Source organism: Tupaia chinensis, unplaced genomic scaffold (genome assembly GCF_000334495.1).
Source record: "Tupaia chinensis unplaced genomic scaffold, TupChi_1.0 Scaffold000231_1, whole genome shotgun sequence".
In the NCBI taxonomy this organism is placed as follows: Eukaryota; Metazoa; Chordata; class Mammalia; order Scandentia; family Tupaiidae; genus Tupaia; species Tupaia belangeri.
In genome coordinates, this window is record NW_006159706.1 from 574,803 (window position 1) to 589,635 (window position 14,833).

Genomic DNA, 14,833 nt, shown 5'->3' on the forward strand with positions numbered 1-14,833 from the left:
AGAACCCTGAGCCAGGCCGAACGTGTCAAGTTCCTGACAGCGACCGCAGTGGCTAGCTCTCGCTTGGCCAGGAGAATGAGAGGGTTAAACCTACTGAGAAAGTTCGCTCTCGCTTCCTAGAGCGACAGGACTTGTGGACCTTTCCGTTTCCGGTGCTGGATCCATAGGTCCCCGTTCTGTTTCTGCAGGTAAGTTCAGTAGTTGATATTTCAGGAACGGGGCTCTCCTTGACTGTGATGAAGTCAGCGGCGCCAGAAATGGCTAGGGAGAACCTGGACAGAGCCAAGTGTCAGGGAAACGAGACATCAGGATACCCCGGAGCCCCTAGGTCGCCCCTGGATTGTGAGGTTGTTCTGCCTGAGTGGCCCTTCCTTGTGCGGTTGGGGCAGCGGCCGCCCAGGAAATGCTGCTTGGCCTGCATTATCTATGTAGGTCAGGACCTGGTCTCCAGAAAGAAGCCCCTGTCAAGAACAACTATCCTGCAATCCCCAAAGCCTTCGACTGTCAGTAGCGTGGTTTGACCGCAGCCTGCCTTCTTGACCTCATTCACCACCAAAGCAGCCATGCGGGTGACAAGCCATACAGCCGTTCAGAATGTGGCCAGAGCTGCTTCCATGGCGTAGATCTGGTTAAGCACCACCGGGTTCACACTGGTAAAAAAGAAAAATACTCCCTGTTGGGAGCATGGTTGGTCATTGCTGCAGCCTCAGCTCCAACCTCATTCTGCTTGGCTGTTCCCATTCAAGTAAGCGGCCCCACAAGTGTCCAGAGTGTGGGGAGGCTTTTAACACAGCCCAGACCTCGTTAAACACCAATGGGTGCACACAGGTGAGGAGCCCTACTGCCTGTGCTGAGTGTGCTAAAACTTTCAGTGTTAGCTCAAACCTGATCCAACACCAGTGCATGCACACAGGTGAGAAACCCCACCGTCGTGGGAACTGTGGCAACAGCTTCTACCTTAGCTCAAGCTTTTTGCAGCACCCAGTCACACACAGGTGAGAAGCCCTACCACTGTGCCTGGCGTGGTGACAGCTTTGGTTGCAGTTCCTATCTGATCAAGCACCAGCATTATCACATGAGGGAGAAGCCCTAGGGTTGCTGTGAGTGTGGCAAGAACTTCACAAACAGCTCGGACTGCCTGTGACACCAGCACACCCACAATGGAGAGCAGCCCCTCAGATGTCCCGAAGGTGGCTGTGGCTTTAGTGAGCACACCCAGTTCACTGAGTACCAGTGCATCCACTTAGGTGAACGATCTTATGTCTGTCCAGAATGTGGCAAAAGCTTCTACCACAGCTCCAAGTTCCTTAAATACCAACGCACATGGGTGAGAAGTCCTATAAGTGCCCTGATTGCAGCAAGACTTCGTAGACAGTTCAGATCTGCTATGGCTCCAGCACACACACACACACAGGCCGGAAGCCTTAATGCTTGCACTGAGGTAACAAGAGCCTCAGCCAGAGTTCCCACCTACTCATCCACCAGGTGGCCCACAGTGGTGACAAGCCCTTCGTCTGCCTGCAGTGTGGTGAGACCTTTGCCCACAGCTCCAGCTTGGGCCAGGACCAGTGAACACACCAGGATGGCTGCCTCTGAAAATATCCCTGACTTTAGTTTTAGCCCAAACTTCAGCTGACATTTGTCTAGTCCTCAGGGAGCCTGAAGGGACCAAGATCTCTAAACAGACCTGCTGCTCTGGGGACCAGTTTCAAGGGTTGATAATGGGGCTTGGTTGGGCCTCCACATCTTCCAGGACTTTTGAGCTGAGTGAAGGAAACCCAGGCTGGAAGAAATCAGAATGCTAGAGCTATGAACACTGCCTTCAGAAAGCCCTTGCAGATAAAAGGCTGTGGATATAGAAGAGCTGCCAGCAGGAGGGAGAGGTTTTAGATGGCAGCAGGTGTCTAGAACTTCCCAGCTGCCTCCAGATGCTTCTACCCCTAGCAGCTGTTGACCCAATCTCTTCATAGGCTGAGCGAGTGATGGAATTAATCACACCAAGAGCAATCTCTTCTCAGAGAAATGGGGCCAGAAGTCATGCAAGCCCTTGTGACAAGTGCAATGGCAGGGGAATGGGGGACATTAACCTCCAGAGTAGAAGTGGCATCAAGCAGACTGACAGGCCCGGGAAGGAAGGGTACATCTGTCCCTGAAGAGTGCTAGGAGAGAAGCAAAGTGGAAGGTAGGGCAGGAAGGGGTGAAGAAAAAGGACACTGTGGCATTTCTACATGGAAGAGGCCTTCTCCCCATAATGGAGATTATAACCCCAAATGCCTTTCTGTCAGGGAATGAAACATGCCAGACTGGGGACACAACCCAGAGGGCTGGGAACTGTCCATGACCGGGGCAGTTACTGTGCAACAAAGTATTGCTGGAAAGAGCCAATGTAACAGGATCTTCTCATCTAGAAAAACAAACAAAACGTAGAAATTTAGGTTTTGATGTAACATCTGATTTAAATGTGGTTTAGCTGTTTAAACACAAACACCAAGAGGGCCAAAACAAATGTGTCTGTCATCTCTGGCCTAACACTGGTCACATGTGTGGGCAGTGAGGCTGCTTCTACTCCCAGCTCAGAGCACAGTGAAGGCTAAATTCCTGTTGGATTAAAAACCCATCCCTCGGGGCCTGCCAATAACATAGTGTTATGTCACTGGACTACCACATGATGACAGCAGTTCAAGTCCTGAACCTGGATGCTTGAAACTCATGTTGGGAGCATGTGCGTCTGTGCCCCAAATCCCAAGAGGAGACTGGAGGAGAAGGGATCGCGACGTGACCATCCCCGCTGGGGGCGGATTTCTCACTTTCTGTCTCTCTGTCTCTCCAGCAAACACATACGCCCTATAGCACAAATCTCTAAAAAAGGAAGAAAGAAAGGAAAAAAGAAAGATAAAAATCCCTCTTGCTTCCAAGTCTGGCCTGTCTACCCGTTCTAGTCAAGACCTATTTTCTGCAGTTTAAGAGAGATGGAGGCCTATGGATGGGATTTTGCAAACAAATCCTCCTCCCTCACCCACCCCTACCACATACCCAACATCTGTGTGCAGTTACAGATTTTGCAGGGTACATTTTCAACACTTGACACTCACTCCATGCAACTCTGAAAAAACTGAGACCCAAAGTCCTCTAGTGAGCAATATAAATAGGACCTGATCATAACAGCTATTAATTGAGTGCCTACTATGTATATGCTGGTCCCCTGTGTTTTTCTTTTTAACAAAATCTCTGTGTTGGGACCAGCAGTTGGTGTAATGGCTATGTCGTTGGATTTTCATGTAATCAAATGTGGTTCGAGTCCCAGACCAGGTGGCTTAAACTCACACTGGGCGCATATGTGTGCGTGCCCAAGATCCTGAGAGGAGAATGGAGGAGAAGGGATTGTGGTGTGACCATCCCCCTTGGGGAGTGATTTCTCACTTATTGTCTCTCTGTCTCTCTCTGGCTTTCTGGTGAGCACATCTGCCTTATAGCAAAAAACTCTCAAAAAAACCACAAAACCCTCCAAAAAACAAAACCAATAAACCTCTGTGTTTATACTCTATGATCTGGTTAATGTACAATACATACCCCTTTTACATGTCTCTAAAGAATTTATGACTCCTTGCTAATAAGGCAGGAGATAGGGCTATTAAGTACACAGACAAGGTAAAGGCCCAAGATGGAGTCACAATAGCTAAATTTTCACAGCCAAAAGGTGGCTACAATGGGACTCAAAGCAACTATAGCTAAGGACAACAGTTTCTATTTAGTATCAATATTCTAACTAGAAGTACAGATCGCTATGGTCTGCTGACCACATGAAGAATAGGGTGATAACTCACTCAGACTATCATGTAACTATTTTCTTTTCTTTTCTTTTTTCTTTTTGGAGAGGTTTTTTCTATAGGGTGTGTGTGCGTGCTTGCCAGAGAGACAGAGAGACAGAAAGCGAGAAATCACCCCCCAGAGAGGATGGCCACGCCACAATCCTTCTCCATTCTCCTCTTGAGATCCTGGGCATGCACGCACATGCTCCCAGTGTTAAGTTTAAGCCACCAGATCTGGGACTTGAACTACGGTTGGCTACATGGGAGTCCAGTGACACAGCCGTTACATCAACTGCTGGTCCTGTCATGTAACTATTTTCTAAAGCCCACTTTAACACAAAGTCAGCCCCTTACTGCAAATCTTAGCTAAAAAACTCCTCACCTCCAGCTCGCCTTCGGCAGACCTCTCCCTACATCGGAGCTCTGTTCTTCCATCCCTCCCTTAATAAACTCTGTTTTGCTATCCCCTCTCTGTGTCTACATCTCTAATTCTTCTAGAGCATTGGACAAGAACTGGGATGGGTGATGAGTTTGATCACCAAACATTCCCATATCACTAGGAACAAAGCTGCTAGGAGTGGTTTGTACTCATAAGTAGTTACAAAGTTTCTAGTAAAATTTCTTTGTATTTTTATTCAACTCTGAAAATCATTACTTTTTATTTTATTTATTTATTCATTTTTTTAGGTTTTTGCCATTGAGCACATGTGCTCTTGGGAGAGATCCAGAGAAGGAAAAAGACAAATCAGCCCCCTACAGGTTCTACCCACAATGCAATCTTTTCTCTTCCATTCTCCTCTTGGGACTTCATGCTCACATGCACACACACACACACACACACACCTCTGGCATAATTTTCAAGCTGCCAGGTCCAGTACTCCAATAGCTGTTGGCCATGTGGGGATCCCGCACCTGAACGACGAGGCCACCTGGTGCTTTTTAGAGCTACTAGGACCCCCTCAATCATCTAGTTGGACTCTCAATTTTATAAGGGCTAACTGAGACTGGGTGGGACACGACTAGCCCAAAGTCACTCGGTGGGTGGTGACAGAAATCAGACTATAATCAGGGTCCTCTTGAGATATGACACATTTCCTAGTACCAGGGGAGAGAATGGCTCCAAAACCTGAGGACACTTGGCAGAGGTGGGACTAGGGTAACAAGTGTGAGACACGAGACTATTACAAAATTTAAAGGGATGCCAAAGTACCTGGTGATCAAAATAAATATATTTTTAAAAAATATAATTATTTATTTAATTTTATTTATTCGTTCATTTATTTTAATTTGACCAGAGAGAGATAGAGAGAAAGAGTGAGAAAGCAAGCTGCCAGGTCCAGGACTTGAACTGTGGTCAGCCATGTGGGAGTGTCCAGCACCTTAGCTACCACGCCACCTGCTGGTCCCAAAATAAATATATTAATGCAATCTTGTTTTTAAAGATCAGCCTGTGCCAGCCGCCTGTATTTGGAAATAACATTTAGTGGAACCAGGGCCAGGGTTAAGGTGAGGCAGGTGAGGTAAGTGAGGTGAGGTAGGTGAGATAAGGTCGTGAAAGTGCAGGACAAAATCCTGTCTTTAAAATCTGGATATTTTGTTCATCATGAATTTATTTTTTGGCATTAATTTTGGTGTTTTGAACTACTTCATTAAAATGTTATTTATCTTGAGAAGATTTTTGGCGCCAAAGGCCAGTCCATAACTTGCCTCACCCTAATCCCAGCCCATCTACCCCAATGTCCCCCGTCAACCTGCGCCGTTCTATGCCTTCCCCGCCTTCCGGCTGAACTCCTCTCACTTTCTCACCCCTAGGGGGCGCGGTCGCTCGGCCCTGGGCAGGTCATTCCGTTCCTCTCCATTCCCAAGCCAGGCGCGTATCTGGGAGCAAAGGGGCGGGAGCGCGCGGGGCGGGGGAGTAGCGGGGCGGGGCGGGAATTGCGCGTGCGCGCGGCTCCGGCGTCAGGCTCCAGCCTGCAGGTGTCTCCAGCTCCTCCAAGCAGGTGGTCAAAACATTGTCGGCTTGGCCTGAACTGTCGCGATGCGCTGGGACGTAAAACCTGTCGCCGAGGAGATTCCCTCCTAGCCACTTCCTCCCGCATTCTATAATCGTTAGGGAGGGCGGTTCGTAAGCGGCAGAGCCGTGGGCTCGCTGCTCTGTTTCGCCCTGTCTTGGGAAGTCCAGGGGACAGGAGGAATTTGTTTTGTGGGAGCCGCTCCCTCCCCACCCAGCCCTAGGGAACTTTTTTTTTTTTTGAGAGTTTTTTTTCACTATAGGGCGTGTGCGCTCGCCAGACAGACAGAGAGAGACATAGAGACAGAAAGTGAGAAATCACCCCCCAGGGTAGATGGTCACACCGCAATCCCTTTTCCTCCATTCTGGGCACGCACGCACACGCGCCCGGCGTGAGTTTTAAGCCACCGGGTCCGGGACGTGAACCATGGTCGACTACATGGGAGTCCAGCAACGTAGCCATTATGCTAACTGCTGGTTCCCCAGGTAACATTGATGTACATTCTGCCCTTATAGATTAATCTTTCATGTTTGTATTGTTTTGCATCTGGCTTCTCTGGTTCGACATAATTTTGAGATCCATCCATGTGTCGCACGTAACAGTAGTTGTTACCTTCGTCGTAGGTGCGGCAGGAATGAGCTCCCAAGGCGGAGGGCGGGGTGAGTGAGGACGCCGGGACCCTCCGAGTCCTAGTCCGGGTGCCCTCGGGACTCCCGTAAACGTGGGTTTCAGGTGCCAGGGCCTTTGCCCCTCGCCTTCCCAGGGCCCCTTGTAGGGACTGCGTTTCCCAGGATGCCCCGTGGAGGCTGGCGGCCGAGGACCCCTAGCGGCACCCCCTTCCCAGAGCGGGGACCTTTCCGAGCTGTAGTGGGTCCTTAGGGGCCGGCCCTCACAGTGCTGGGACCCTCTCCAGCGCGGCTGATGGCCTCCCGCGCTGGAGAGGGTATCGCCCTCTCCGGAGAGTGCAGGTGACCCGCTCCGGCTCTGCTGCGCCCCTGGGTGTCCTGCCGGAAGCACGCAGGCACAGATCGCTCTAAGAGCTGGCTGAAGGTCAGCAGCCCGGACCTGCTGCCGTCTACCTGGAGGAGGGGACGTTTCTGCCGAGGGGACGCCTCTGCAAGGCCCTCCCCAGTCAATAGGGAACATTTGGTGGGAGTTCCATGAACCCCACCACGTGAGTGTTTTCAGGAGTGGGAGGGATGGGACGAGCATCTCCACTGCCCTTTTCAACTTTCCACCCTCTCTTGTCTTCCTAGGGCCCGGTTGTTCCACTCCCTAGTTCACATTCCCAACTCTTCTCTCCGACAGCCCTTGGTGCGCTGCGGCCCTTCCTGGCAGGAGAACCCCCGCCCCCGCCACCATTTCCAAGTCCTCTTCTGCGTTCTGCTTGCAACCACCCCACGCAGCACCCGCATGCACACAGGCAGCGGCGCGGCCTCCGCAGGTAGGTTTAGACTGTTAGCGGCCTGAGGTGGCCTGAAGCACTGGGCCGGGCACCTCCAGCTGGGAGCAGCCTCAATCCTTCATCCCAGTGTGGCGTGTTTTGCGTGTCCCCTCCTGTGAAAACAGTCAGGAGGCCCTGCCATTCAGCACCGGGCATGTCCCACCGCCTGTGTGAGATAATGAGAAGACAGGCAAACACCCAAAACCAGACTGACTAGAAAGCATGCCCTCATCTAGGGATGAAGGAAATGACACCAGTGACAGGAACGTAATAAGAGGGGACAGCTACGGCAGTCACCGAAACATGGGCTGTGGTGGCTGACATCAGTAGATATAAGTTTTTGGCAGCCTGGGACACCTTCCACTGTCACTAAGACTGATTTCACTAACCTGAGCCCTGGCTCCCTGAGAAGAGCTGCCAGACCTGCTGTGGTCACGACTCCGAGTGGGGGAGGGCAGGGGGGTCACTGTGGCTGAGCCAGTCTCAGGCACTAGCAGGTGGCACAGCAGCCCATTCACACTGCTGCAGAGAACGGCTGCCCTGCGGAAGCCAGAGGCCCTTTCTTCTACAGGGCAGCAGCTGCAGTTTCGGCAATGATTTCTACACAGCAGACTCAACAGGGACAACATCCACTCTGTGCTCACCATGGAGAGGCTCACCACGGCATTACTGTATTATTGATATAGTCCAGTCATAAAGGAAACAAATGAAATGTGGTATTTAACACAAAAGAATTGTATGTGACCATTAAAATACGATCATTATGAAAGAATGAATGCATCAGAAATATTCCAAACTTGGCTGGTTTCTTGGCCTCGGGGTTAGGAGAGCCAGATCCCACATAGCCAGCCAAGCAGTTTGAGTCCCAGCCCTGGCAGCTTGAGAGACAAAATCCCAACAGAATGTAGAAATAAGAATGGATTGTGGCTTGATCATGAGGGGAACTTTCTCCCTTTCCTTCTTTGTCTCTCTCTCTGTCTCTCTATGGAAATCACACACACCCTCTGGCAATAAAGAAAACAAAAACAAAAAACTCAAAACAACAAATAAAATGTTCATAAGTAAAAAGGAATGCACATCTTTTAGGAAAGTAAAATTAAATGCCTCTTTTGTTTGGAATAGCTTATTCTTGTTCAGCATCTAAACTATGATTTTTTTTTTTTTTTTGAGAGGATTTTGCTATAGGGCGCATGCACTCACCAGAAAGACAGAGAGAGGCAGAGAGACAGAAAATGAGAAATCACCCCCAAGGGGGGTGATGGCCACGTCATAATCCCTTCTCCTCCATTCTCCTCTCGGGATCTTGGGCAACCACGCACACATGCCCAGTGTGAGTCTAAGCCACCGGGTCTGGGACTTGAACCACGGTCGACATGGGAGTCCAGCAACATAGCCATTACACCAAATGCTAGTCCCAGTATCTAAACAATGATTATGCAGTAGTTAAAATATGTGTGTTCGCAAAACCTGAACAAAATATGCAAACGTGAAAATGTTTCTCTTAGAGGAGGTGGAGTTATAGAGGAAAGGAGATTTCTTTTTCTGAATTGCCTTAATGAGATTACAGCATAGTAGTTAGGAGGAAGCTCTCAAGCCAAATGGTTCCGGTCTTGGTTCTTCCACTTGTATGTATGATTCTGGCAAATTACTTACCCTTTCTGTGCCTCAGTTTCTTCATCTGTAAAACAGGGTAGTAGTTCCTATCTTAGAAAGTTATTATAAGACTTATTCAATATGTAGAAACTCTTAGACTAGTACCTGGCATATATTGTAGTAAGTACTCTGTAAGTGCAAACTAGTTAAGCTATTAATTTTACTTATAATTTAATAAAATATTTCAAATAGAATAGACCTGGGCCGAACAAGTGGTGCAATGGTTACATTGCTGGACTCCCACATGGCCGACCGCGATTTGGCAGCTTGAAACTCAAACCGGGCGTGTGTGCGTTCTTGGCCAAAATCCTGAGAGGAGAGTGGAGAAGGAATTGCAATGTGGCCATCCCTCCTGGGAGCTGGGGTAGTGCTACTCATTGTGTTTTTTTACATTTATTTTAAATTTTTGCTAGAGGGTATATGCGCTTGCCAGAGAGGAAGTGAGAACCCCTCAGGGAGGATGGCCATGCAGCAATCCCTTCTACTCCGTTCTCTTCTCAGGATTTTTGGCACGCATGCACATGTGTTCAGGGTATTTTTCACGCCCCCAGGTCCAAGACTTGAACTGTGTTGTCAGCCATGTGGGATCCAACTGCCCTGACCGCCATCTGCACCACCAGCTGACCCTCATCGTGGTTTTAATTTGCATTTCCCTGGTGGCTTTTTTTTTGAAAAAAGAAAAAGAATTATTAATTAAATTAAATTAATTAATATTATTATTTTATTTCACTAGAGAGAAAGAAAGAGAGAGAGAGGGAGAGGGAGAAAGGAAGCCCCCAGGTCTGGGACTTGAACTGTTCTCCCCCATGTGGGAGTCCAGTGTCTTAACCACCACACCACCTGCCGACCCCAGCTTATCAGTCAAGGGAGTGAGCCACCATTTAAAGAGAAGGAATAAGAGGGATGAATCATGAGAAGTTACACATTTCAAATTTAGGTGTCAAGAATAAAAACCGAAGCTGAAAAAACTGAAAAAAGTGAAATTAGGAGTCAGCGATTTTTCTGGCATACATCTGAAGTGATGGCAGGGCATTAAGGGGAATGACCTTGGTGGCAGCGTAAGTTTCAGGCTTGGTGGGAGATCAGAGCCCGAAATAAGGGTCAGGTAAGTAGCGCTGAAGGTTCCCAGGGCTGGGGGCAGAGGGGATATATGGGGGAAGGGGAGCCATGGGTCAGCTAGGGGAAATAAGTTCTGGAGTCCTGTCGCTCAGCCCAGTGACCATCGTTAATCATATGATATATTTCAAAACAGCTAAAAGGATTTTAAATGTTTTTACTGCAAAGAAATGATAAATATTCGAGCTGATAGCTATGCTAATTGGCCTGATTTGATCATTCCACAATGTATACATATCTACAGAAACATCACACGCTGTACCCCCTACATGTACACGAGCATTATTTTTTGAAGAATTATTTTATTTAACTTTATTTATTTATTTATTTGGCCAGAGAGGGATAGAGTGAGAGAGCAAGAGAAGGAGAGAAAGCAAGCCACCAGGTCTGGGACTAACTGGGGTCAACCATGGGAGAGTCCAGCGCCCTTACCCACCACGCCACCTGCCGGTCCCAATAGACACAACTACTAATTGTCCATTAGAGGTTAGACTTGGGCTAGCCCATGGCATGGATCCTGCATGGCTGGCTGCATAGTATGAGTCCTGGATTCATCTGTTTGAGAAACACCCAAAAGGAGAAATAGAAGAGAAGGGATTGTGGTGTGTCCATTCCCTAGCAGCGCTGCTTTCTCCCCCTCACCTCCCAGTGGGTGCACATGCCTTCTGGCAAATGTTTTTTTAAAAATTAAAGAATAAACTTAAAACAGCTGGTGAGTTCATTCTTTCCTCTCCTTAAAGCAAAGGAAAAGCTTTAAGAAACTGGAAGCTTTGGGAACCAGCAGTTAGCGTAATGGCTATGTCGCTGGACTCCCACATAGTCTACAGCAGTTCGCGTCCCAGACCTGGTGGCTTAAAACTCACGCCAGGTGTGTGTGCGTGCATGCCCAAGATCCCGAGAGGAGAATGGAGGAGAAGGGATTGCGGTGTGACCATCCCCCCTGGGGGGTGATTTCTCGCTTTCTGTCTCTGTCTGGCGAGCGCACGCGCCCTATAGTGAAAATCTCTCCAAAAAAAAAAAGAAACTGGAAGCTTGGCAACAACCCAGTTTATGAATAGCATGCAAGAGAATTTATGTAACAGTGGTGGGTACAGAGGCTGCAGGGGAGGGTGCGGCAAGCCTTACACAGAGGTGGTTAAAGCAAAACCCCCAGCAGCCTTGAAAAGCACAGACTACCGAACAGCCTCTGGGTATTTGGCAAGTGACCACGTGGGGGCGACAGCCACAGGGGATGGCAGCAGCCCAGGGGCGTTCTCCAAGTAGAGCAAGAAAAGCTCTTCATGGGAGCTTCTAAGCTGGGAACAAGGGGATGGTAATTCCAGGGAACTATTTGGCAATGACCAACAAATGTCTGAAGGACTGTCTGGGAAAAAAGGGAGCCTAGGACCCTTTCAGGAAGAAATACCCCCTTCATTTCTGTTTTCTCTAGGAGCCATAGTTTTTTTTATCATTATTTATTTAATTCAATTTATTATTTTAGAATTATTTTAATTAAATTAATTAATTTATATTTTAAAATTTGACCAGAGAGGGACAGAGTGTGTACATGAGAGAGAGAGAAAGAGAGAAAGTAAGAAAGCAAGCTGCCAGGTCCAGGACTTGGACCATGGTTGGCCATGTGGGAGTCCAGCACCCTTAATCACTATGCCACCTGCTAGCCCCTTATTATCATGTTTACATTTTCTAGAGAGCATGCGTGCTCACCAGAGAGAGACAGAGAGAGAGAAAGTGAGAAAGTGAGCAGCCAGATCTGGGATTCAAACCATGGTCGGCCATGTGGGAGTCCAGCGCCCCAACCACCATCACCTGCTGGCCCCAACAAGATTATTTTTTAAAAGGAGAAGTTTAGGGAAGTTAGCTGAAAGCTAGTGTTTAGTTTAGAACCAACAGGAGGAACACCTTCGTGAAAGGTCTAAAGCCCCTTTATGAAAATGTACCTGCCAAAAAAAAAAAAAAAGATTAAGAAAAGAAAATGCATCTTCCTTATTTTTTATATATTAATTTTAGATAATGTCCATACAATTAATTTCCTTTTACATTTAAATTCCTCTTAGGGACATCTGTCTTAGATCAAAGCTGGAGGCATCTTGTCTGATTATAGTTCTGAAGAGGCATTTCTATAGGGTTAATAAAAAGTATTAACATGGTTCGAACATTCACGAAACACATATTTTTAGCACACCTACTTCAAGCCAGCTTTCCTGCTGGGTGCTAAGGCTGTAAGTGACCATGACAGACATCTCTCTGCCACGCCTTGTGGCTTTCTAGTGATCTGCTTACATCTAGGGTTCATGTAGGCTTTTGTTTTCTTCCAAGTAGTCAGAAAATTCAGATTAAAATGACACACCTTGTAGTAGTAGATGCTTGTCAGGTTTGTGGTTGCCTGGCAACTTGTAAATATTTCTCCTATAGGGGCCAGCAGATGGCATAGCAGTTATATCACTGGACTCCCACATGGCTGATGGTGGTTTGAGTCCTGGACCCAGTGGCTTAAAACTCATGCTGGGTGCATGTGCTTGTGTGCCAAGATCCAGGGAGGAGAATGGAGAAGAAGGGATAGTGATGTGGCCTTCCCCGTCTGGAGGGTCATTTCTCACTTTCCTTCTCACTGTCTCTGTCTAGCTCTCTGGTGAGTATACATACCCTATGGCAAAAACTTCTAAAAAAATACTCCTCCTGTATTTGGGGCTTTTCCTTCCAATATAATTCTTGGCTCACTGAGGCAGAAACCAGAATTCAATTTCCCAGCCTTTCCCACAGCTAGGGCCCAGCAATGACCCAGGTATTGACAATTGGTGCACCCAGGATGATTCACAGATTCAGAAGAGAGGACTCCAATGATACACGCATTACGAAGAATCAGTGTTCAAGAGGAGTAAGGTGAAGAATCTAGCTTTCCAGGACAGCATTAAGGATGGTGCCGGCACCCCGAGAGCAGCAGTGGAGCTGGGTTGGCATCTCACTGCAGCTGGCCCACAGAATGGTCAGACAGCAGGCTTTTCTGGCCATAACGAGATACCTAAAGGTACCTAAGGTCCTCGTTTGCTTAGTTTTTAAACCAGAGGGAAGGGGCCTGCAGGTGGTATGGTGGTTAAAGGTGCTGGACTCCCACATGGGTGATCATGGTTTGAGTCCCAGACCTGACAGCTTGCTTTCTCACTTTCCCTCTCTCTCTCTCTGGTCAAATTTAAATAATAATAATAATAATAATTAAGTAAATAAAATAAAGAATTCTTTTACAAAGAAACCAAAGGGGGACCAGCAGTTAGCATAACGGCTATGTTGCTGGACTCCCATGTAGTCGACCACGGTTTGAGTCCCGGACCTGGTGGCTTAAAACTCATGCCGGGTGCGTGTGTGTGCGTGCCCAAGATCCCGATAGGAGAATGGAGGAGAAGGGATTGCTGCGTGGCCATCCCCCCTGGGAGAGTGATTTCTGTCTGTCTCTATGTCTCTCTCTGTCTGTTTGGCAAGCGCACATGCCCTATAGCGAAAACCTCTCCAAAAAAAGAAAAAAGAAAAAAAAAAACCAAAGGGAGTCCTGCTCTTGCAAAGAACTGTGAATAATACATACACTGAGCTACAGTTACCCGTCAGCCCCTAGGCTAATACATTGCTGTGTAGGTAAACTTCATAAAAATGATTTAAGGTACAATTTATACAATTTATAGCTGAAAGAAAATCCACGACTCAAAAAGACAATTCATTCTACAAATATTTATTAAAGGCCTAACCCGTGCCAGCCACCAGGAATAAAATATTGAATAAAACGTTTTCTGCACCTGTAAAAAATGACTTCTTATGCTTTAAATGTCCTCTTGTCAAAATAGGAGGCACTTAGAACAGCTGCCTGGAGAGGACCTTGCACCAGTCTGGTCCCATTTTAAATATAGAAACCCCCTAAAAATAGCCGCCCGTGTTCTAGACGCAACAGGTGATTGGCCCACAGAGGGGGAGGGCTCCCAGGCCTCGGTGAAGGAGAGTGAGAGGACAGTGTCCTTGGTCCCAGCTTCTCCCACCGCAATGGCTCTGCCTCTGAGGTCCTTGAGTCGGGGCTTGGCGAGCGCAGCCAAGGGAGACCATGGCGGGGCAGGAGGTGAGTGGGGCCAGCCTGGGGCTTCCTGCCCTCGCCCACCTGCTCCTGTTCCACCAGACGTTGGTGGGGGCGGGAGGGGGCCCACGTCTCACCTCGCCTCTCCCCCACCCAGCCAGCACCTGGCGCCTCCTGACCTTCGTGCTGGCGCTCCCTGCCGTGGGCCTCTGCACCCTCAACTCCTGGCTCCACGCGGGCCACCGCGAGCGCCCCAAGTTCATCCCCTACCACCACCTCCGCATCCGCACCAAGGTAAGCACAGCAGGAGGCCTGGGCAGTGGGGGCGACCTGCGGGCGGGGGTTCATCCCCTACCACCACCTCCGCATCCGCACCAAGGTAAGCACAGCAGGAGGCCTGGGCAGTGGGGGCGCCCTGTGGGCGGGGCCTGGGCAGTGGGGGCGCCCTGTGGGCGGGGCCTGGGCACTGGGGGTGCGGGGCAGAGGGTGGACCGCGCTGACCCTCCCCTCCTCCGCTCTCTCCACAGCCCTTCGCCTGGGGGGACGGCAACCACACTCTCTTCCACAATTCCCACGTCAATCCTCTGCCCACAGGCTACGAACATCCCTGAGGCCCCAGGCCATGCCTCAGGGCGCAATAAACACATGGAAGCTTGGAGCGCAGGTTCTTTGGGGGCGACTGGGCGGCTGTGGGGGTGGATGTGGGCGCGGCTGTGGGGCTTCCACTCTGCGCATGCGCACAGGGCAG

General features: G+C 48.9%; 1 protein-coding gene and 1 pseudogene across 2 annotated transcripts; both read left to right on the top strand.

Moving 5' to 3' along the window:
* The first annotated feature begins 65 nt into the window (after nucleotides 1-65).
* On the top strand, nucleotides 66-14,764 carry COX6A2 (cytochrome c oxidase subunit 6A2). Of its 2 annotated transcripts, XM_027771690.1 has the most exons (4): nucleotides 66-188; nucleotides 7,130-7,265; nucleotides 14,243-14,379; nucleotides 14,613-14,764. In XM_027771690.1, exons 2-4 carry the CDS (start codon nucleotides 7,235-7,237, stop codon nucleotides 14,694-14,696), a joined length of 252 nt encoding a protein of 83 aa, XP_027627491.1. In that variant the 5' UTR covers nucleotides 66-188; nucleotides 7,130-7,234; the 3' UTR covers nucleotides 14,697-14,764. The 2 variants fall into 2 exon arrangements, with proteins under 2 accessions (XP_027627491.1, XP_006148169.2); XM_006148107.3 differs by lacking the exons at nucleotides 66-188; nucleotides 7,130-7,265 and adding an exon at nucleotides 13,989-14,130 and having other exon boundaries at nucleotides 14,613-14,763.
* LOC106734836 (zinc finger protein 135-like) lies at nucleotides 197-2,656 on the top strand (annotated as a pseudogene).
* Nucleotides 14,765-14,833: the final 69 nt, after the last annotated feature.